Raw genomic sequence first — 23,751 nt, forward strand, 5'->3', positions numbered from 1 at the left:
CTAGCACAATACCCTGCTGAAAAATCCAGCTTAAACCAGCCTAGGCTGGTTGGCTGGTTTTAGCTGGTCGACCAAGCTGGTTTTAGAGGGGTTTGGCCATTTCCAGGCTGGTCTCCAGCCATTTCCAGCCTGGTCTTAGCTGGTCAGGCTGAAAAATGACCAGCTAAATCCAGCAAAAACCATCTTGACCCGCCTGGTTTAAACTGGACATAGCTGGTTTTGGCTGGGCTCCCAGCCTGGCTTGGCTGGTCAAGCTGGTTTTACCTGGTCATCTCCCAGCCTGACCAGCTAAGACCAGGCTGGAAATGGCTGGAAACCAGCCTGGAAATGGCCAAAACCCCTCTAAAACCAGCCTGGTCGACCAGCTAAAACCAGCCAACCAGCCTAGGCTGGTTTAGGCTGTTTTTTTCAGTTGGGTAAACAGTAGATTTTGAAGTCATGCAGACCTTAAACACTGATCATGACTATGATGTGCTGAGTAAGCAATTCCAGACGCTCCAGCAGACATAAACACTGATTGCTGATATCTCTTCTTTCGTGTGTGTGTGTGTGTGTGTAAAAATTCCACAGTATGTAACGTTTATTACATGAATTATTAGTAGAACAAAATGTACTATAGTGCACACAGAACACACGACAACAGCGGTTCAACATTTTCAGTAGTTTTATTGAAAAATGCCTCTTCTGATTCAGAAATAAATAAGAAAATAAGGCTGTGGAATTCACACTGTGCAATTCAGACATGGAAACAAAAAAAGATCTTCTATGTCGAAGGACTTGCAACGAATTCCAACTGCATTTCAAGGGATATCACTGAAACGAACAACTATATTCTGATGGTAAACGTCCTTACTAAATATACAACACAGGCATGCAATTCCTCTTTTTTTTTTTTGGTGTGAGCTGGTATACGACAGGTAAATATAGGGTTTAGAATAACAAGAGCCAGGTCTAAAGGGAGAATAAAGGGAAGTCGAACCGATTTAGCCGCTTTCCTCGAGAAAGAGAGAAGCACGTTTGCAAACTTTCATATGTGCAAGGAATCAGTTCATGAGTGTTTATAGGACCTAGTACTGAACATGAGATTCTTACAAATACAAAAAATGCAGTTATGTTACAAGCAAACATCAGCGAACACACAGGTTTGGTACGACAGCCTCCTCAATCGACCAAAACGAAGGAGGCTTGCAGTTTTTGACGGACACACTTCCACGTTTATGTTTTGATTCTTTCGGCTTCCTTTCTTGATAGCGACCTTTTTCCGCGCTGGTAGCGCAATCCTGGCGACTGTGTCTCGATATCTTCCGACGGCGCGGCTGGTATGGGCACTACGTAGGTTTCAGACCCGGGCTGGTAGGGGCCTGCTTGGAAATATTATTTGGCCAGCTGAGCATGTGCGTCATTTTAACAAATCATTTTCATTTTTAGCGTTAATTATTGAAAAAGTAATACAGAACATCTATATTAACCAAACACAAAACCCATACGGAAGTTGTCAACAACTTTGCGTTGGATTTGTCAATAAACTATTACTAATCTAACACACTCGCGTTAAAATAAACAAACAAATTGGATCTTTGTGAGGTATTATACAATTATATAAATCAAAAAATATATAAGAATTCATGGTTGACTATACTAATGGCACACACTGCGTTTTGAACCTGAGCGTTGCCTATACATATAAACCGAAACCACGAATAAACGTGAAACGTCAGCGAGAAGCAAGTTATCAGGCACAAGCGTGACGACTGCCGTTAACTGTAGCCCACTGGGTCATCCAGAACATTTACAAGGCACGATTAGTTTTGTGTACAGTCATGTCACCATCTACCGCTGTTAGTAGTTTGACATGCGTCCTCAGCTCTCTCGCTCATCTAGATGCAACCATCACTGGCTCCAGTATGATATAGAAGCGCTCAGCTGGTGTTAGTGGCAGTCCAGTCCTTTGGTTTGATTGATCGATTTTTAAAGAGTTGGTCAGCAAATGTGCAGCAATCATATCCATGGTGGTTATCCTTATTAGCTCAAGAGTGAGTGCTAATCTCGGGATGTGTAAAGGATCAGGCAGTCTAGATAGCATACTACGCAAAACCTGAAACGGGTTAAAGAACTGGGGTTAGTTTATTTTGGTGGCAAATCAGCTCACTTTAAGTGAAAAAAAAACAATCATGCAGTTTTTTGTATTATTATTTCCGATTAGCTATATTGTTAAGCAAACTGATAGCAATGATTTCATTAGCAGTTAATGCGAGAGCTCTGTTCCAGTCACTAGTGAGCTGCTGGAGGCTTTTCATAAGATTTAGTCTGTCGAAACAGATTGGGAGTTGAATGGATAGTTTGGCCAAAAATGAAAATCATTAGTACCCATGGCCACCTTGATGTCAAAATGCTGAAAGATTTGAAGTCGATTAGCTACCTTGATGCCAAAACAAGAACAAAAACGCATCAAAAATGCTAAGAGATTTGAAGTCGATTGACTACCTTGATGTCAAAACGACAACAAAAACGCTAAAAGATTTGAAATCGATTGACTATCTTGATGTCAAAACAACAAAAACGCTAAAAGATTTAAAGTCGATTGACTACCTTGATGTCAAAACGAAAACAAAAATGCATCAAAAATGCTAAAAGATTTGATGTCAATTTTACTATCTTGATGTCAAAACGACAACAAAAACATTAAAAATGCTAAAAAATTTGAAGTCTACTAACTACCTTGATGTCAAAACGACAACAAAAATGCTAAAAGATTTGAAGTCGATTAGCTACCTTGATGCCAAAACAAGAACAAAAATGCATCAAAAATGCTAAGAGATTTGAAGTTGATTGACTACCTTGATGTCAAAACAACAACAAAAATCGCTAAAAGATTTGAAGTCGATTGACTACCTTGATGTCAAAACAACAACAAAAATCGCTAAAAGATTTGAAGTCGATTGACTATCTTGATGTCAAAACGACAACAAAAACGCATCAAAAATGCTAAAAGATTTGAAGTCGATTGACTACCTTGATGTCAAAATGACAACAAAAACGCATCAAAAATGCTAAAAGATTTGAAGTCGATTGACTACCTTGATGTCAAAATGACAACAAAAACGCATCAAAAATGCTAAAAGATTTGAAGTCGATTAACAATCTTGATGTCAAAACGACAACAAAAAATATAAAAGATTTGAAGTCGATTGACTAACTTGATGTCAAAACGACAACAGACATGCATCAAAAATGCTAAAAGATTTAAAGTCGATTGACTATCTTGATGTCAAAACGACAACAAAAACGCATCAAAAATGCTAAAAGATTTGAAGTCGATTGACTACCTTGATGTCAAAATGACAACAAAAACATCAAATATGCTAAAAAGTTGAAGTATATTAACTACCTTGATGTCAAAATTACAACAAAAATGATAAAAGATTTGAAGACGATTGACTACCTTAATGTCGAAATGACAACAAAAACGCATGCTAAAAGATTTGAAGTCGATTGACTACCTTGATGTCAAAATGACAACAAAAACATCAAAAATGCTAACGATTTGATGTAAATTGACTACCTTGATGTCAAAACGATATCAAATAGACATCTTAGGGTGCTTTCACACGTGTAGATGGATTCTAAAACAGGAATTTAAATTGTTACGATGTTTATTTTTGTTCTTGGTGTAGTTTGCTTTCACACGGCAATGTTTCTAAACAGATCAAAATAGTTAAAACAAGTCACGAGTAAACTCTCCTCACATTGGTCAAACTTTCAGGGTTTATTTTCAAATTCCCACAGATTCTGCTCTGCTGTCACGTCATTATTTTAATTTATAATGATAATCAATAAGGCATTATAAGTGAAAAGGTGCACTTTAATTTTGACACTCGCAGACATCCTCACCAAATACAAATCAGAGTTCAGGCTTTCTCAAGCAAAACCTCATTTTAATTATCAAGAGTTGTAAAAATCCTCTATTGAATCAATCAATATATAAAAAAGGTTGACATTCTGCATTATAGGCTTAAATTATAGCGAGAAATAAGTGAAGCAGAACAATGTTGATCTTTCTTTCGAGGTGTCATCTAGAAATTAACAAAACAATTGGCCTAATACAAAATATTATAAGATAAAAATATGGAAACGCTATTAGATGGTAATTTCAGTCAATTTTTGTAATGGTTAAGCAGCACTAATATTTCGCATGCTTTAACTTTCATATTTCATCAATCTCTCTTTATATATCTGTATATATGGCAATTACATATACACAATAAACTGCGACATAGCCTGGTTGGTTAGTTTGCTTTGCTTTCTCACTACAATCGATCCGCTCCAGAGTTCGTTTCAATCGAGCTGAGACCACCACAATCAGGTGATATCGGACCGATTTCTTTGGCACGGATGCGAGTGTGATTGCTGGTTCCGCATATGTCAGACGAACCACGCTAACAGGGCAAACGAGACAGATTTCGAAACAAACGTCAAGGTGTGAAAGCACCCTAACATTGACGTTTAACATCTAACATTGGAATTTTCTCTAATTGATTTTTGATGTGTTTTGACGCCAATGTTAGACGTCTATTTGATGTCGTTTTTACATCAAGGTTGTTTACATGCATTGTAGAGATACAAAATACTTTCGGCTGAATAAAAGTTTTCTCAAACACTTTTTGGGTCATTTTTTTTATTGGTCAAAAAGGGCATCAGTGTGTGGATGTCAAACGGATGTCGAATCAGTTGGCGTTTCGGGCCAAATTTTGATGTTGTTTTGACATCAAGGTACCAGTTGATTAGTTTTCTTCAGTAACTACTATCTTCTGTTAAACACAAAATATAACATTGACATCCATAGTAGGAACATATATGCTAATATATATTTAAAATATATATTCATCCGAAGAAAGAATCTAAAAAATATTTAGAAAAAAAAAACAAGAAAATAATAACATAATTTTCATTTTTGGATGAACTGTCCCTTTAAAAGATCTTCTCCCATCATACTTTAAATTCAAGTAAAGAAAAATGAGTTCTGTATTTACTATTTTACTCAATATTTGCATGTGTTTAGTAGCATGTCAGGGTGTTAGCTTAGCAACATGCTAATGTCAGATTCCTTTCCATATTGTCTCACTAGGTTTGGGAACAGAGCTGAAGAGTACTGTTTGATCAAGTGCACTGGATGTACCTGGGTAGCCTTGTCCGTTGTAAGGCATGCCGCACTGAGAGGAGTCACAGTATCCTGGAGGTCCGGGTGGTCCTGTGACTCCAGAAGAACCGTGTTGTCCTGGTGGTCCTCGGGGCCCGGGTGAGCCTGAGGGACCAGGGGGACCGGTCTGAGACTGCCCTGGTGGCCCTTGAAGAAAAACAGGAGGTGTAAGAAAGCGTCCTTTACTTTGCCTCTAGCTTTGTGCTGGATGTGGAAGGGGAAAACTGATTTCAGGCACTGTAATTTAAATATTTTGACTGCTTAATTAAAAGGAAGACAGGGGTAAATTCTAACCCAACCCCCGACCCCCCTTTTCTGTCTAGACGGTATAAACCGAAGTGGAATGCCGTCCCTCGACTCGAAATCAGCACATGTGTTGCCAATAAAGGCTCCCAACAGAAAACACAAGTCAAACTACAAACAATGAGTCACCGCAAGCTTCCTCCTACTGTACGTGTAGCGCTGCTGTGGATCTCATTCACACACAGCTCCTGGCACCGTTTCCACCAGGGACTTGTTTCCAGCGCTTTACAGTGTTCGAGGGGGGAGGGGGGGGGTCTTCGGTGGCTCCTGGAAATGCATGGTTTTACACCAGCACACTGGAGAGTAATTAAAAGTGTCCTCTGGAGAAGGTGAAGAACTGCTGAGTTCTGCTGGAGTTGCCATAGAGCCAATAAGTCATCCAGAGCCTTCTGTGCTGTGGGGATGACTGTATCCAGAGTGACTCAAAATGCCAAACATGTCTGTACAAACTCTCTCTGATAGTAACAGGATCACTTTGGCCTTCAGATCGTGGCTCAGCATGGAAACTAGCATTCTGGACAGCACTGCTGCTTACTGTAGGATAATGGAATTGCTTTGTTACTGCAAACAGCGGAATACTGTTTGACCTCAGGAAGGGCTTGAGCAGTCATGGAGTTTAAAAGACATATATTGTTTATGAAGTCAGGGATAAAGTACATCTAGGAGGTTGTTATCACAGAATAAAGCCCAACAGGATTAGCGGCAGCCCTATGCAAAGCAAGAGCACTGTTGTATAAGACTTAGGGGCTTTATTTTCCAAAAACAACCACCCGGATGTACGTTATCCTGCTTATTACATGGCTAACTGCTACAAAACATAAAAATTAGACATTGTTCTGAGCTATAAGTGTACATAAATCCTTTAGTTAAACACAAAGCTGACGGAAAGGAAAACAGCTGATGGAGTCTACACTAACCTGAGCATTATGCAGTCACAAGATGCCGCTAAAGAGTAACAAACACAAAGCTGCCAGAAATGAAATCGCCTGAATATAGAATACTAACCTATGTATTATTAATTCATAAGAGGGTTCCAAACAGTCAAAAACTACAGCGTAACACAAGAAGATATGAATATGGATGAGTGTATATGGATGTATCACTGACGGTCAATGTAAGTTTGTTCTCGAATGAGCCTGCGTTATTTAGCGATGGTAATCTCAGAATAACATATCTTGAAATGTCCAACTGACCAATCAGAATCAAGTATTCCAGATTTTTTTTTTTATAATATAAAATAATACTACCAATTTGAAAGTACTTGCCCTAACTTGAAGTGAATAATGACCCTATTGTCTTCTCTAGATTTGCTCCACAGTTGAAACAAACTTACATAATCTAAACATTTTGCAGCATCGACACCAATATTGAACCGAACTAGATCAACTCTAACTAAGCTGAATTATGGCACTATTGTATGGTGGTCAAAAGAGCTCCAAGTTAAGAAAAACCAATGCAAGAGAAAACCAATGCAATCTTACAGCAGGTTGTACGTTTTTGAAATAGTGGCTAATTCAAATAAATTTGTACTATCTTATCTGTACATTTTTGTAGGATTTTCTCAGCCCCCAATGACGGTTGGGTTTGAGGGATGCATCATTTAAAAAAAAAAAACATACGTTTTCTAAAAAATGTAATTGTATGAATGTGTCCAAATCAGCCACTTTTTCTGACAAAATGTAAAATAGTTACGTGTAATTAAATAGTATTTAGTTTATTTGTATTCTTGTTACTATATTATTAAATCTAATAATTTGATAGATTACACAATTACTGTTAAATGAAATGTTATTTTAGAAATAACTCCAAACAAAAAGCAGTCAGGTTTGTTATATATTTAGCATGTTGTGGTCTGCGCTATTTGCAGTGTGTTTCTATATTTGCACGTGTTGTGAGTATTTGCGTGTACACGTGTTGCCTGACTAATGAAGATAATTTTTCAATTTCAGTGTTTTTTTTTTTACTTGCAGTGAATTTGAGCTCTCTCAGCCACCGTACTATTGTCCTCTGTAGAGCTGCTTTATAGATGAACTAAACATGTTTCATAACTGATGCAATTTACGTAGAACAATGACTGAATAACGGGCAGCTGTGGTCTAATGGTTAGAGAGTTGGACTTGTTATTCAGAGTTACAGGTTATGCAAGTAATGTGAGTTAATAATATTACTTTTCTAAGTAATGAGTAATGTTACTTTAAAAGATTAAGTAATAAAATTTGAGTAACTTTTTTTTTAATGTAACTCGAGTTACTTTTTTAGATGAATTAATACGCTTTTAAAAATAGTTTGCTGAATTAAAATGAGTGTAATCACGTTGAATCACACTCAATGAGAAAATGACCTCCCCGCAGGAACAGACAAAAACCAAGATGGCAAAGCCTTAAATTTCTATGACAGACAGGGTGTCTGCAGGGTCTTAAAAAGTCTTAAATTTACTGAAATGTTGTGCATTAGGTCTGAAAGGTTTTAGGCTTTTTTTTAACAGGTCTTAATTTTCCTTTGGTCATGTATAGCTACCCAATCTGGCCATTAACACCAACACAATCACCTTCTAAATCAATGAACAATACTTCTGAATAGAACTTAACTTTTTATAAAAAAAATAAAAAAAAATAGTTTAATTACTTTCCTCACAGTAACATTTGCCTAAAAGTTCTTCATTTATTTTCGGCTATACTTATTTAATATTGCAATATCTAGGGCAGTATACGGCTATACTAACATGACATGTATATATTTTTATTATGAAATTGTTATTATTGTAGACTGAATAAATTGACAATTTAGCCTACCCAATTCACCTGTACTGCATGTCTTTGGACGGTGGGGGAAACCGGAGCACCCGGAGGAAACCCACACGAACGCAGGGAGAACATGCAAACTCCACACAGAAACGCCAACTGAGCTGACGATCGAACCAGCGAACCAGAGACCTTCTTGCTGTGAGGCGACAGCACTACCTACTGCGCCACTGCTTCGCCCTCATATAAAATGTATTATTTTTTAAATATTTTTTGATAGGGCTTGTGAAAATCTTTCCTAACTGGGATGTTTGAAAACAAATCTTAAATTGCACTGATAATGGTCTTCAAAATACCTTTAAAAGTCTTAAATTTAACTTGGTGAAACTTGCAAAAACCCTGGATGAAAGTATTTTCATTATTCTGAAAGCATTAAAGAAAAAGGGATTGTCTTGACGGACAGTGAGTTTACTCAACTAATAAGACAGCAACGTAGCAAACTCATTCAACTTTTATTAATCTGTTTATTGGCATGTATAAGATCAGGAAATTCTTCGAAGGTAACATTGTTCTGTTTTTTAAGTAAATGAAGTGTGTTCTTTAATTCAGAGCTGTTCTATTTAAAAAAAAAATACCCTGAAAGTTCTGAAAGAGATCAAGCCTCAGGCAGGAATGAAAAAGTAACTCAAAAGTAATATAACACGTCACTTTATATAAAAAAGTAACTAAGTAACGCAACTAGTTACTTTTTTGGGAAGTAATTCAATATTGTAATGCATTTCCAAAGTAATTTCCCCAACACTGGGCTTGAGTACTAGTTATAGGTGGGGGAGTAAATAACCAGGGGCCTCATGTATCAACGCTGCGTACGCACAAAAACTTTGCGTACGCCAGGTTTCACGCTCAGAATCGCTCACGTTTGGATTTACTAACAATGAACTGAACGTGGGAATGTGCGCAGGTTCACGGCAGCTTTCTGGCAGGCGTATGCACATTTTTTGTGCGGGTCTGTTTTATTTCCATTGGCGACTCCTAGAGGCAGTTGTGTTAAATTCCTCTCTACAAAGTGTCTGATCCTTGCAATGGCAGCTGTAAGAGACGGGTTCATATAGTAGGTATGTAAGATTTCCATATCATACAGTTGACCAGCCAAACATTAAAGCACAATTTGCAGCGGTCGCCTGTTTTCCCAATGTAATCTGAGCAATCTACCGCACGCACATTGCTATAAAGACACTCTGAAGATGAATTTGCATGCGTGAATCAGAAACATTTCCATTCAATAAATGTGGAAATAAAATATGATGCTTATTGATGCACAAACTTATTAATGATTCCTACTTGTCTTTCTCGTGATAAATAGTGGGCAAAATCTGATATGTAGCGGGGGAAAAAAGAAGAAAGAGTTCATCAGACGCTGGATTCGAACCGAGTTTAAGCTCGAATGTGTCAGTGCATGATCACATGCCTCTTATGAGGTGCGCCACTGAGACTGCTAAGGGTATTGCAACATTTTACAGATATAAACCACACTATGTCTTTTTTAAATGCACAGTGCGATGTTCAGACCCAACTGTGTTAACCGTATCAGCTAAACTCTCCCACTCTATTTTTTTCTTTTGTTGTTAATTCAGGAGAACAAACTTGCAAATAACACCGCTTTTCTCCGGTCTACCTCCAAAAGCAGCACCTCCAATTCACATTCTGTTCAAAGTTTCTCTTTTTGTTTGATTTTGCCGTTGCTTTTTCGTTGGGTTTTGCCATTAGCATAGTCATTAGCATATTCATACGGGGGAGGAGGCAGGGAGGGGTTTTGCGCTCGTGCATGTTGCGCTCAGTTTAACGTTCATTCGGATGTACAAAAGAATATGCGTGAGATTCGGCGTACGCAGTGTTTCATACATCTGAATTTTTTTCTGCGTACGCACATTTACAGCTTTGTGCGTACGCAATGTTTTAGTAAGATTTCCACGCAAGTCTTCGTACATGAGGCCCCAGGGGCCTCATGTATCAACGCTGCGTACGCACAAAAAGTTTTTGTGCGTACGCCAGGTTTCACGCTCAGAAGGGCTCACGTTTGGATTTACTAACGATGAAATTAACGTGGGAATGTGCGCAGCTCCACGCCAGCTTTATTGCTGGCATACGCACATTTTTTGTGCGTGTCTGTTTTATTTCCATTGGCGACTCCTAGAGGCAGTTGTGTTAAATTCCTCTCTACAAAGTGTCTGAGCCTTGCAATGGCAGCTGTATGAGATGGGTTCATCTAGCAGGTATATAAGGTTTCCATACCATACAGTTGACCAGCCAAACATTAAAGCACAATTTGCAGCGGTCGCCTGTTTTCCCAATGTAATGCGAGCGATCGACTGCACGAACATTGCTATAAAAGGCAGCATCTGAAGATGAATTTGCATACGCGAATCAGAAACATTTCCATATAATTAATGTGCAAATAAAATATGATGCACAGACTTATTAATGATTCCTATATGTCTTCCTCGTGATTAAAAGTAGGCAAAATCTGACATGTAGCTAGAATGAGTACATCAGACGCTGAATTCGAACCTAATTCATGCCCGAACATGTCAAAACATGACGACATGTGTTTTACTAGCTGCGCCACTCAGACTGTTAAGGGTACTACAACATTTTGCACCTATACATCTCACTATCTCTTTTTTAAATCCACAAAGTGCGATGTTCAGACCCAACTGTGTTAATCACATCAGCTAAACTCTCCCACTCTATTTTTTTCTTTTGTTGTTAATTCCGGAGGACAAACTTGCAAATAACACCGTTTTCCTCTGGTCTACCTTCGAAAGCAGCACCTCCAATTCACATTCTGTTCAAAGTTTCTCTTCTTGCTTGCTTTTACCTTTGCTTTTTCGTTTGGTTTTGCCAAAGTAGAGTCATTAGCATATTCATACGGGGGAGGAGGCAGGGAGGGGTTTTGCGCTTGTGCATGTTGCGCTCAGTTTCACGTTCATTCAGATGTACAAAGAATATGCGTGGGATTCGGCGTACGCAGTGTTTCATACATCTGAATTTTTTTCTGAGTACGCACATTTACAGCTTTGTGCGTACGCAATGTTTTAGTATGTTTCCACGCAAGTCTTCGTACATGAGGCCCCTGCTCTCTTTTATCCTATATACCATGGCAATAAAATCAACGGGTTTGCGTTCCAGGGTGAGAGTCGCTTTGGATAAAAGAATCTGCCAAATGCGAAAAACGAATCAACATTTAACTAATCTGAGCTGAATGACGACAATAAACAATCTCGTCTTGTAGAGCTGATTTCAAGAATTAATTAAATTAAATTATGAACTCTGCATTTCTGAAAATAAGTAATCACGCTATTGTCTTGATTTACTTCTGAAGTTTGTTTGATAAATGGTGAATTATGCCCCATTAACACTGTTATTTTCTTGTTTATTACTGTGAAGCCACTTTGAAGCAATCTGCGCTTTATGAAGTGCAATATAAATAAATGTGACTTGATGAGAAACATAACATTTTAGGGAAAATAAAATGCACAGTACATCCCTGCAGCCTGTGGAATCTAGAAATGCTGCTCCTAAGAGAATTTACTCCATTCTGATTTCACTTAACGGCTCTGTTAGCAATTCTTTTAGCAATTTTGATCAAGAAAGAAGGGCCAATGTTTAGACAACAATTCTTATTGAATTACTACCCACAGATGCCTGGCGTCAGTTTGTGCGATCATTTCGCATTTTAACAGGACAGTAAAAACAAATCATTTTAACGGCTGACAGCTAAGAGAAAATAAGCATCTTGATTCATGACATGCCGATAATATGTGTGTTTAATTCTGTGTTCTGAACACTTGAGATGAGAAGCGCAGATGCTCCAGAAATGCTAATGTGATTTTTATACTTTAAAACAGCAGGGCCACAAATCATTCTTTACTTTCTTAAGAAAAAAAAAATCCAGTATTTTTTGTTTTAACTAGGTTGACATGAAATGTTGTGATATTTTTTCTTCCCTACTTGATTCTGTGGAACTGACTGGATTATGGGTGTTATGGTTCACAGAACAGTTCGGTATGTACCTCGGTTTTGGAGTCACGGATCGCAACAAATTCCCACTACTTACTTATTTAAAGTTTATTTTAAACAATACAAATTCAAAAGCACATTGAATTTGGTGAGGAAAGCAGTGTGCCTCACGTTTTTGATGCGGATTTGGGAACGAAATTGAAACTACTCTATAATGTCAAGTTAAAAGAATTTCAACTTTTACATGGAGCAGCACTCATTAATGTCGGTTACAAAGCAGGTGCAAGGGTTGCGAGCTTGTCTTTAACAGTAGCATGTTGAATATATATATATATATATATATATATATATATATATATATATATATATATATATAATATAATATATATATATATTTTCATATATATATATTCCATATATATATATATATATATATATATATATGAAAATGTAATAACGGTATAAACAGTATCTTCTCCATTTTAAAAGTTTTTATCCTAACCACTAGCAATAACTTCAAGAGTTCACATTTAACCGATGATTGATTATAAAGCATGTTTGGCATGCTGTCCCGGGAGAATGCCCTGAGCTTATAAGATCCTAGAGCTCAGGGCTCCCTCCCGTTTGCAGGGTGAGAGGGGAGTTTGAGCTAAGGTAGGTCTCGAGAACTCCCCTGCTTATTCATGGCTAATGGCAATTAAGGATTGCTATCGAGAGATATACTGCTGATTAAAAGCTCATCTATGGTGCCAATTTGTTTTTTTCAATTCACCTATGTTACATTTCTTTGGACAGTGGGAGTAAACTCCAGGGGAAACCCAAATAAACACGGGGAGAACATGTAAACTTCGCACAGAGACATCGACTGGCCAGGTAAAGACTTGAACCAGTGACATTCTTGCTGTGAGGCAACAGTGTCTTTGACCCTGTCAAAGAGAACAGGGTGGAGGGATAGGGGTGGAAAGAGAGATTCTTCAAAACCAAGATAACTGAGGTAAGAATCTCTGGTTATTTATAGTGTGTTAGGAATCATCCGATTGGTGTATCATGCATTAGCTAATGTGGGACCAGCTGTGGTCAATCATAAGCACATGATCCTCTGGAAATTAGTTTATAAATAAACTTCACCTTGAAGCAATTTTAGAAACAGCTGCAATGTCACGGATGGACACCAACAAACTACTATGAATCGTGTCGCATTGTGTTTGGAAACAAACTACGATAATTTTTTTTGCGCATTGTTACGCCCCATTCACACGAAGCTTCAGCATCAACGCTTGACTGAAGGTGTGTCTAAAGTTGGGGCTAACGCGATAGTCATAGCAGAGTCAGCCAATGAAATTCAGTCAGCAATAGGCCACTGTCTAGCTGGTGTATTTGCATACAGCGATCTGATTGGCTGACACTTCCGTCGCTAGTCCCAACTTCTGCAGCGAGCAACGGCTCTGAAACGGCGGCGACGGATCCACAATGCAGTTTGGCAACACCTGACATCACCCATTCAAAGTGAATGGAAAGCGTTGACGTTGACGCCCCGTGTGAATAGGCTGTTAGAACAACATGGAAGATGTTCTCTGTCTAATTTAAGTGATTGACAATGAATACAGTCAGTCCAGATGTACCAGAGTACATGAACCGAACCGTGATGGCTGTACCATGAGGGTTTGGAACAAATACATGCACTGTTACATCCCTATACTGGATGGATCTGGTTTGCTATCGGTGGATCTCATATGAGTGACAGGTTGATCCTGCCCTCACCAGTAACCACATCATCAGAGAGCAGAATAGATGTAGTTAAAGATATAGGGGAAGTTATTTTCATTAAAAAAATAAATAAAAAAAGAAAGATATACATTGAGAATTCATGTATAATAATCACTGCACTGTCTTAAATTGTATTCAGTCATTTTAAGAAAGTCATCTTCCTAAAGAATCTTCCTAAAAGTCAAAATACGTTCGTCTCATGTTCGTTTTTTGAAAAGATTCGGAGAACACACTAACAGAGAAACATCATAATTGTCTCGAACATTATTTGTCTGAACTGAACTACATCTATTCCTAAAGTCCTCCTAATCCCGAGGTTAGCAGCCAACCTGTCCAAACAATCCAGAGGAAAAAGCTACTCATAATCTCCTGGAAAAACTATTGGCAACACTTGCGTAACACCATTTTATTTCATAATGATTCATCATTTTGAGCTAATATTCATCTATCAAGCCTAAACGGTCTGAGAATGAGAAACACTGTGATATGGAAATCACTCAACATTAAAATTGCCGTTGTTAAATACATGTTAACGATCATTGGAATTGCTTTCATTAATCAGGAGGCTTTTGGAGTAGCGGAAAACCTGGAGTAGTCAAGTGTGCAGACAAACTCTGGATATCATTAGCAGTGAAACGGAGCGGTTAAAAATGAGGTAGTGTTTAGTTGCGCGAAGACATACCAGGAGGTCCAGGTAATCCTCTCTGTCCTCGAGTGCCAATGCCGGGGCTGCCTCGTTCACCCTTCTCTCCAGGCACTCCTACAACAGCACAAGGAAATGCATTAATGCATGTAAACCATACCATTCTGATTCCCAATGAAGTCCAACACAACACACGTACAGTTGAAGTCAGGATTATTAGCCCCCCTTTGAATTTTCTTTTTCAAATATTTCCCAAATGATGTTTAACAGAGGAAGGAAATTTGCACAGTATGTCTGATAATATTTTTTCTTCTGGAGAAAGTCTTATTTGTTTTATTTTAGCTAGAATAAAAGCAGTTTAAAGTTTTTTTAAAGCCATTTAAGGTCAAAATTAGCCATTTTAAGCTATTTTTCTAATATAATAACAAACTATTATGTTTAGAAATGTGTTGAAACATGTTTTCTCGATTAAACATACATTGGGGGAAAAAAATAAACAGGGGGCTAATAATTCTGAATTCAACTGTAAATACATGTGTTGCTATAACAATATCAAAAAATGGGGAGTTCCAGGGCACCAGGTCATTGATTGTGTAATTGTCAGAGACCAATAGTAGCTCGAAGGTGTTTAGGGGCTAAAACAAACTCCCCTAAAAAGTTGTCTTAGATGAGTTGTTTTAAACTACTGAAAATGGATATTTTTTTCAAAATTATGTCATTTCAGTTCTTTTATTTAACTTTGTTTGAAGTACATCAGGACCGTTGGGGTGTCCAAACTCGGTCCTGGAGGGCTGGTGCCCTAGAGAGTTTACCTCAAACCCTAACCAAACACACCTGAGCCAGCTATTCAAGCTCTTACTAGACATAAGCTGCATCTCAAATGGCACACTATACACTATGTACTTATGCACTTACACACTCAACAGCATAGTTTATGTATGAAGTGTTGTCCCAAATGGAACACTAATGTTTTTTTCACTGAGCGGAAATTCAAACCGCTTCCCTGATGACATTTGACGGTTGCCAAGTCAGTGAAATAAATGACCAAACTATCAAATAATACCTGCCATGAGTATAACCACATTCACCATCAGGAGGCGCTATAATCACTCACATAGGAGAATTTTGCTTTCACAACCATGCTAAAATTTCCAGCTTAAACCAGCCTAGGCTGGTTGGCTGGTTTTAGCTGGTCGACCAGGCTGGTTTTAGAGGGGTTTTGGCTACTTCCAGGCTGGTTTCCAGCCATTTCCAGCCTGGTCTTAGCTGGTCAGGTTGGAAAATGACCAGCTAAATCCAGCTAAAACCAGCTTGACCAGCCTGGTTTAAGCTGGACACAGCTGGTTTTGGCTGGGCTCCCAGCTTGCTAGGCTGGTCAAGCTGGTTTTAGCTGGTCATCTCCCAGCCTAACCAGCTAAGACCAGGCTGGAAATGGCTGGAAACCAGCCTGGAAGTGGCCAAAACCCCTCTAAAACCAGCCAGGTTGACCAGCTAAAACCAGCCAACCAGCCTAGGCTGGTTTAAGCTGGATTTTTCAGCAGGGAATACAAAATAAATAAAGTTATCCAACATATGCGTCTGATAGCTCCGCCCCTTCCGCTACGTGAGCAAAACTGCCGCCGTTGAGAGCGTGAAGTGTCCAACATAACACACTTCATTTTACCAGCTGAATGAGTGCATCATCCGGGTAATTAAAGTGCTCTTATTATTTTTAGAGGTTTTAGTGTGAATGCACTACTTTCACTATTTATACTACAAAACGGCGTTGAATAGTGCATAAGTATGCGATTTGGGAAGCAGCTATACTAGAAACTTCCTGGCAGATGTGTTGAGGTAAAGTTAGCCAGACAGCGGCCTTCCAGAACCTAATTTGGACACCCCTGTTATAGGGTTTATTTTATCCATGCTAAAATCCAACTGCTTTATGTCAAAATGATTTTTAAAATGGATCTTCTGGTGTGGTGTAATCTCATACCTCTTTCTCCAGGAGAGCCTGGTAAACCTGGATTTCCTGGGAAGCCGTTGGGTCCGGGCTGACCAGGCTCTCCATGGGGTCCCTGGTTTCCAGGTGGGCCTGGAGGTCCAGCGGGGCCGGGGCTGTTACTCCTGTAGTTGCTGGGGATCTGGTTCATCATCATATCAATTCTGCTCATTTGTCCTGCGAGCAAAACAAAGATTTTCCATTTGAACATGAGCAAAAGCACTGCAATATTCTCAGATGTGACGCCGAGGTGACCTACTGCTGACTAGCTGTTCGCAGACTTGTCTCGCTACAGAGCGCATCATATTCTGTGACGCAGTGTCTCCCTGGAAAACACAATCGATAGGATCTTGACATTTTATTCAGAAAATGTGAGTAGGCGTTTTATTTAAACAAAGACTTTCCACAGTATTTCATATAATATTTTCTTCTAGAGAACCCCCCCCCCATTTCCTTCTTTAGACTTTCTCTAAAAGAAAATATATTATGAAATATTGTAGAATAAAATATCCTTGTTCTGCTAAACATCACTTATCACTTGAAAATATGTAATAAGAAGTATTTGAAAAGTATTCCAAAAATAATGAAATATATATATATGGATCTGATGTTTATGACTGTGACACTCACTCTTTCACCCTTCTCTCCTTTCATGCCAACAGGTCCCTGTGATGGATAGATGAAGAAAAAAAAAAAGAATCAGAATTAACATCATCATAATCATCATTATCATTAATATAGGTTTGATGAAGTTCATTGGCAGGCATGTATTTCTATCAAACACTGTACTGATTATTTATTTTGGTCATGATTTAATCAAATGAACATTTGAATGATATAATTAGAGGCATGAACATACAGGAAAGCCAGTGTCTCCGGGTTTTCCTGGTTTTCCGGTGATTCCTGGCATTCCGGGAGCTCCCGGTGGTCCCTACACACGTGGATAACATTATTAATGTTACTGAATTGTTATAAGTAAACATTACTCAGAAAACAGAACATGTAACATTGAATTTCTGACAAACAGCCTGAACATGCAATCAACTCGTTCACAATCATTCATTCACACAGAGAAACAGCTTATGCATTCCCGCCTGTACTGCATATTAGAAAATGTACAGTATTATCACTTTGACCAGTAGATGAAGTTGTATATGCTTGAGCAGCTTTACTCGCATACAACACAAAATATACATGCTATAGTGAATGAATCAATCAATCAAAAGAAAATGTAATTGTATTATCCCCCAGCTTTTTGCATTTTGCAAGTTGAATGAATAAGGGGCCGTTCACACAGAATGCATTTTTCTTTTACAGTGCGCTACTTTTCAATTGTTTTTTTTAAGGTAAACACACGTTTGACATGTTTTGAAGCACCACGTACAAGAGTGCCACTTTTTTTTGGATGCCGTGTACATTTCAGCTTATACACATGCAGTGTAGCTCATCACTGTCAGTTCCAAAGCAGTGAACCAATCAGAAGAACTTGCAGCGATTGCCCCGCCTGTTAACAGGCCAATCCTGAGTGTTACATTTCTATTTGTTTTTATCCATGTTTTTTCTTAATGCACTACTTTATTATTGTTTTTAATGTAAACACTCTCTTGAAAGACATGTGCGATCCTTACGCAAACATGCAAACTCCACACAGAAACTCCAACTGGCCCTGCCAGGGCTCGAACCACCGACCTTCTTGTCATGAGACGAAGGTGCTAACCACTATGCCACAATGCTGCCCCCTGCTAAATATATTTATTTCAAGAGTTCACACTTAGGACCCATCTCTCAGGACCTGAAGTGGGATACTTAACATTGACTCCGTTGTTAAAAAAGCTCAACAAAGGCTGTACTTTCTTTGTCAGCTGAGGAAGTTCAACCTTCCAAAGGAGCTGCTGAAACAGTTCTACACCTCCATCACTGAATCAGTCATCTGCACATCAATAACTGTCTGGATTAGCTCAGCTACCAAATTCGACCTCCAAAGACTGTCGAATAGTTCAGACTGCTGAGCGAATCATTGGTACAACCCTCCCTACTCCCCTAGAACTGTACTTATCCAGAGCAAGCAGAAGCAAGTAGGTATCACTGCAGCCCGGAGATCTGCAAGTGGGAGGAATTACACCGCAAGTAGGTTGAGTGACCTCCAAGTGGGAGGGACTCAAACCGCAAGTAGGTTGGGTTTATTAGGTTACTGTGAGGTTGGGTTTAGGGTTGGATTTAGGTGTAGACGTTAATAAAACACAACAGGTTTCTGTGAGGTTGGGTTTAGGGTTAGGTGTACAAATTCATAAAGCACAACATTCAAGTCTAAATACAACTAAATAAGGTTTGCCCAGCCCACTTGGATCTCCAAGACCCACCCACTTGGAGCTGGCTCCGGCCTCCGTTTATACCCTTCTCGGCAGAAGGGCTGCCGAAATCACTTCGGATCCCTCACACCCAGCACACTGCCTCTTTGAACTTTTACCTTCTGGTCGACGCTACAGAGCACTGCGCACCAGAACAGCCCGACACAGAAACAGTTTCTTCCCTTCGGCAATTCATCTTATGAACACTTGATGATAATAATTGTGTAACCAACAACTTGCCATACACTTTTATACACATATACACTTATTTAACAACACACTTTATATGCCATTTTGCACATAACAGCTGCACATATAACATTGTATATAGTAATATAGCTCTACATACACTTGTCTATTTGTATATTTGCATTCACTACTTACTGTTTTTTTTATATATATTTAATATCTGTTTTTTTTTGGTCCTGTCTCTGTAATTCTGTTGCACTGTAGAAGCTCTGTCACGAAAACAAATTCCTCGTATGTATCAAACATACCTGGCAATAAAGCTCCTTCTGATTCTGATTAGATAATGCTTGACTAGAATAGCAGGTTTGGCATGCTGTCCCAGGTGAGCCCAAGACTCCCGCCTAGTCAATCCTCGATAAGGAGTAGTCCTCGATAACATCCCAAAAATAGACCGTCAACTGCGCCAGTATGCATGTGTTAGGTGCTTGTGACTTTAACTTGTGTTACATGTCTTTAGACTGTGGGAGGAAACCGGAGTTCTCAGGGGAAACCCACGCGAACACGGGGAGAACATGAAAACTCCACATAGAACGTGCCGACTGGCTCAGCTAGGGTTTGAACCAACAACCTTCTTGCTGTGGGGCGACAGTGCTAGCCACTGAGCTACCCTTTCGCCCGATCCTAGAATGAAAAGATGGATGAATGGGAGAAGGGGGGGGGGGTCTTCCAAAACAAAGATGAAGAATGAAGTTTAGGCTGGATATTTATGTTAAATTTGGAATGACCCCATTGGCTAGCTAGTGATTAGTGATAAGGACCAGCTGCAGTCAATCCTATCACATGCTCCTCTCGAAATTATATACAGTATAAAGCAAAAACATATATAACCCAACATTCAATAAAGTAGATTTTAAAAGTAGATATCAAAGACTTTCATTAAAGTTTTCATCAAAAGCTTTCACCCATTCTTGTCTTCTTTTTTGATCCCCTTCAAATGTTGACTACTGTATAATAATTTAACAAAGACTTATTTAAATGTTTCAAATCATATTGTGATGTTTTTATTTTTCCCTCATGTTCTTGTAGTTTGTGAAAGAATAAAAATCAGGCCAGGAAATTAAACACACGGTCTATTTCAGATATTCTCACACTCATCGTCAGATATTCAAAAGATTTTCATACCATTGGTCCCGATGGACCTCTTGGTCCAGATGGGCCTTCACTTCCTGGTGGACCCTGAACAAAAACACATGCCGTCAGGAACTGTACAAGACACTCAGCTAAAAGCATTAACAAAGATTCCTTCAATATGGAAGAAGTTTAAACAGGTCCTCCAAAAGACGCAACTCAATCTATTAGTCTGACAAGACCAGAGACAAATGAGATAACAAAGCTAAAAGTGAAAACATGCTGGTGTTCTTACTCTTGCTCCAGCGGGTCCAACAGGGCCGAGTGGACCTGCAGCGCCAACCGGGCCCTTGGAAAAAGGGAAAAATACTTCATGTCACTCATCATGCCTGTTGATTTTGTATCATTCAACATTTTAGCTGTTTGTGGATCAAACCTGAGTAATTTACCGTTAGGGTATGACTACATTCAACCTTTCCGTTGAAGGGAAGGACGTGTTTTCTAAATGGACAAATAAACTACTTGCGAAGTGAGTGATGCCTTCATCATGTACAGAAATAATTATTGGTGTTTTTTGTTCGTCTATTTCTTTTGGAAGTCCAAAATAAAATGACGTTATGATGAGGATGTTAGCAATCATTCTCCATTTAGTGAAGATGTGTGTTTTAAAAGCACTTAAAGGGAGAGTTCCTCCAAAAATGAACATTTCCTCATTTACTCGCACTCAAGGGGTTCTAAACCTTTATGAGTTTCTTCTGTTGAACGCAAAACAAGATATTAGAAAGAATGCTGGAGAAAATCAGCCATTGACATCAATACTAGGAAACAAAAATACCATGGCCGTCAAGGCATTCTTCGTTATACCTTCCTTTGTGTTTCACGGAAGAAAGAAACTCAAGTTTTGAACAAATGAAATATGAGTAAACTAAGACAGGTTTTTTTATTTTTGGGTAAACTGTCCCTTTAAGCATATATCCAGTCATAAAGCCATTTAACTGAATAACACTCTAAATCTCCTGTAAACGGATCCTAATTTACCAATAGTTTCACAAGGCGCACAAACAGAATAGCACTTACTCTCTGTCCAGGTAAACCTGAGTCACCGGGGTCTCCCTTAGGTCCAGGCCGCCCCTGAGAACAGAAGAAATGAAGCAGTTATTTACACTTGTTCCTCTGTTACGTGACATTGACAGCAATTTTGAATGGAAAAAAAAAAATGGGTGCAAAACGCTTAGTCATAAATTAGGCTTGCGCTATGTATTACTGGAGCCAGTCAGGGCCAGCAAAATTAATTGCTAACATAAAATTAAAATTAATTAATAACATAAAAAGCAATTATAAATAAGCAACTACTGTAGTTTTAAAAACACTAGAAACCTGCACCTTATATATATATATATATATATATATATATATATATATATATATATATATATATATATATATATATATATATATATATATTCATTTACTTTCCTTTGGCTTAGTCCCATTTTTTTCAGGGTTGATTTACTCAGCGGATGCACTTCCAGCTGCAACCAAGTACAGGGAAACACCCATACACTCTCACATTCACTCATACACTACAGCCAATCTTGTTTACCTATAGCGCATGTCTTTGGACTGTGGGGTAAAACTGGAGCACCTGGAGAAAACCCACGCCAACACGAGGAGAACATGCAAACTCTACACAGATATTTTAACTGACCCAGCTGGAAATCGAACCAGCAAGATGTAAAACGTGTTATTTCAATATTATTTATATGATGTTATAGTATTTATTTTTGCTACTTAACTTTTTATTTCTATATAGCTTTACTTTTTCGGTTTTCATTTGATTCATTGTAGTACTTATCAAAGCAATCATTCAGAATGTTTAAGGTTTTTCATTTAATATTGGCCGCTGTATTTCAATTAAAATGCTAAATTAATAAATCAAATCAGAAACTTTCCAACCAAATTCAATATTTTGATGTAAAATTCTGTCAGACCAGCCTGATCTCAAGAGAAAATGTAAGTATTTTTCCTTTTGCCAGTTTAGTGGCTAATTCGTACGAATTAGTACGAGTTCAGTCGTACGAAATTGTATGATTTTAAAAAGGAGGCGTGGCACCTAACCCCACCCCTAACCCCAACCGTCATTGGGGGATGAGCAAGTCGTACTAAATTGTACCAATTAGATCATACGAATTCATACGAATTAGCCACTAAATCTAAAAGTTACGAATTGCCGTGAAATTGTGTTGGTCAGACAAACTTTTTGTATGTAAAACAGAAAGTTCAGTACATAAACTTTTACCAGCATTTTATGCACTTTCTTTCTAAGCTTGTTTTATGTCTTATCTAATAGTTTTTCTATTTAAGTTCATTCATCTACTTTCTCATTTTATTTCGGCTGCATTTCAAATAAAACTAAGATTTTTAATAGTGTTAGTTAACTACAACATCTGCTTTTGATCACCATTTCAGTCTTAAAGAGACAGTTCAATCCAAAATTGGATCTCTCTCATCATTTACTCTCCCTACACTTCTTCATTGTTACTTCCGTTGAACACAAAAGAAGATGCTGGTCTTCATTCCTCAAAAAATGTGTGTTCAACAGAATAAAAAGCTTAAAGTTTTAAAACCACATGAGGGAGAGTAAATGATGAAGTCATTTTCATTTTAGGGTGAGCTGTCCCTTTAAGGAAAACATAACATTTACTAATTATACTCTATTACTGTCAAATCAAGATATTAATGGTCATGGAGAAAGGTCTGTGCTTTTCTTACTGGTTCTCCAGGAAGGGATAGTCCATTGGGGCCCTGTGGACCTGGTGGCCCCATCTGCCCTGGCAGACCCTGCTCTCCACGTGGACCCATTGGGCCCTGGAATAAAAGCATCAAAATACATTGAGTTGAACCACTCTAGAAACTGATGACTCTAGGAACATTTACATTCATTCATCCATTTTTCTTCGGCTTAGTCTCTATTTTAGAGGTCACCACAGTGGAATGAGCCGTCAACTATTCCAGCATATGATTTTTTTCCAGCATATGCCCTTTCAGCCACAACCCCATATTGGGAAACACCTATACACACTCATTCACACACTCTTACACTATGGCCAATTTAATTTGTTCAATTCACCTATAACGCATGTCTTTGGACTGTGGGGGACACCGGAGCACCCGGAGGAAGCCCACACCAACATGGGGAGAACATGCAAACTGCATACAGAAATGCCAGCGACTCGAACCAGGGACCTTCTTGCTGTGAGGCAACAGTGCTAACCTCTGAGCCACCATATCGTCACATCTACATTTACCAAATTTTCAAGCCACTGAAACACTAGATATGGACAATCTTACCGTAGGACCAGACTCTCCTCTCTCGCCTCGTGGGCCTTTTGTACCAGGACTGCCCTGGAAAAGCAAACAATAAAGCATTCTTA

At 38.6% G+C, this 23,751-nt stretch overlaps 1 protein-coding gene across 15 annotated transcripts in view; it reads right to left on the reverse strand.

Moving 5' to 3' along the window:
* Positions 1 to 646: 646 nt before the first annotated feature.
* col12a1a (collagen, type XII, alpha 1a) overlaps positions 647 to 23,751 on the reverse strand; it is a 188,018-nt gene continuing 164,913 nt past the window's right edge. For 6 of the 15 annotated variants that reach the window (XM_087291085.1, XM_087291082.1, XM_087291077.1 and 3 more), the window contains 12 exons: positions 23,669 to 23,722; positions 23,090 to 23,185; positions 21,395 to 21,448; positions 20,613 to 20,666; positions 20,372 to 20,425; positions 17,512 to 17,583; positions 17,283 to 17,318; positions 16,912 to 16,978; positions 16,647 to 16,829; positions 14,711 to 14,788; positions 5,177 to 5,344; positions 647 to 1,364 (listed from right to left, as the gene is read on the reverse strand). In XM_087291085.1, coding sequence (XP_087147211.1) covers positions 1,216 to 1,364; positions 5,177 to 5,344; positions 14,711 to 14,788; positions 16,647 to 16,829; positions 16,912 to 16,978; positions 17,283 to 17,318; positions 17,512 to 17,583; positions 20,372 to 20,425; positions 20,613 to 20,666; positions 21,395 to 21,448; positions 23,090 to 23,185; positions 23,669 to 23,722 — 1,065 coding nt within the window. In that variant the 3' untranslated portion in view covers positions 647 to 1,215. Of the gene's footprint in view, positions 2,096 to 5,176; positions 5,345 to 14,710; positions 14,789 to 16,646; positions 16,830 to 16,911; positions 16,979 to 17,282; positions 17,319 to 17,511; positions 17,584 to 20,371; positions 20,426 to 20,612; positions 20,667 to 21,394; positions 21,449 to 23,089; positions 23,186 to 23,668; positions 23,723 to 23,751 lie in introns of all 15 variants that reach the window. The other 9 variants (XM_087291087.1, XM_087291084.1, XM_087291080.1 and 6 more) reach the window with 2 other exon arrangements.

The sequence above is a fragment of the Danio rerio genome, chromosome 17, assembly GCF_052040795.2.
Source record: "Danio rerio strain M-AB ecotype USA chromosome 17, GRCz13ab, whole genome shotgun sequence".
In the NCBI taxonomy this organism is placed as follows: domain Eukaryota; kingdom Metazoa; phylum Chordata; class Actinopteri; order Cypriniformes; family Danionidae; genus Danio; species Danio rerio.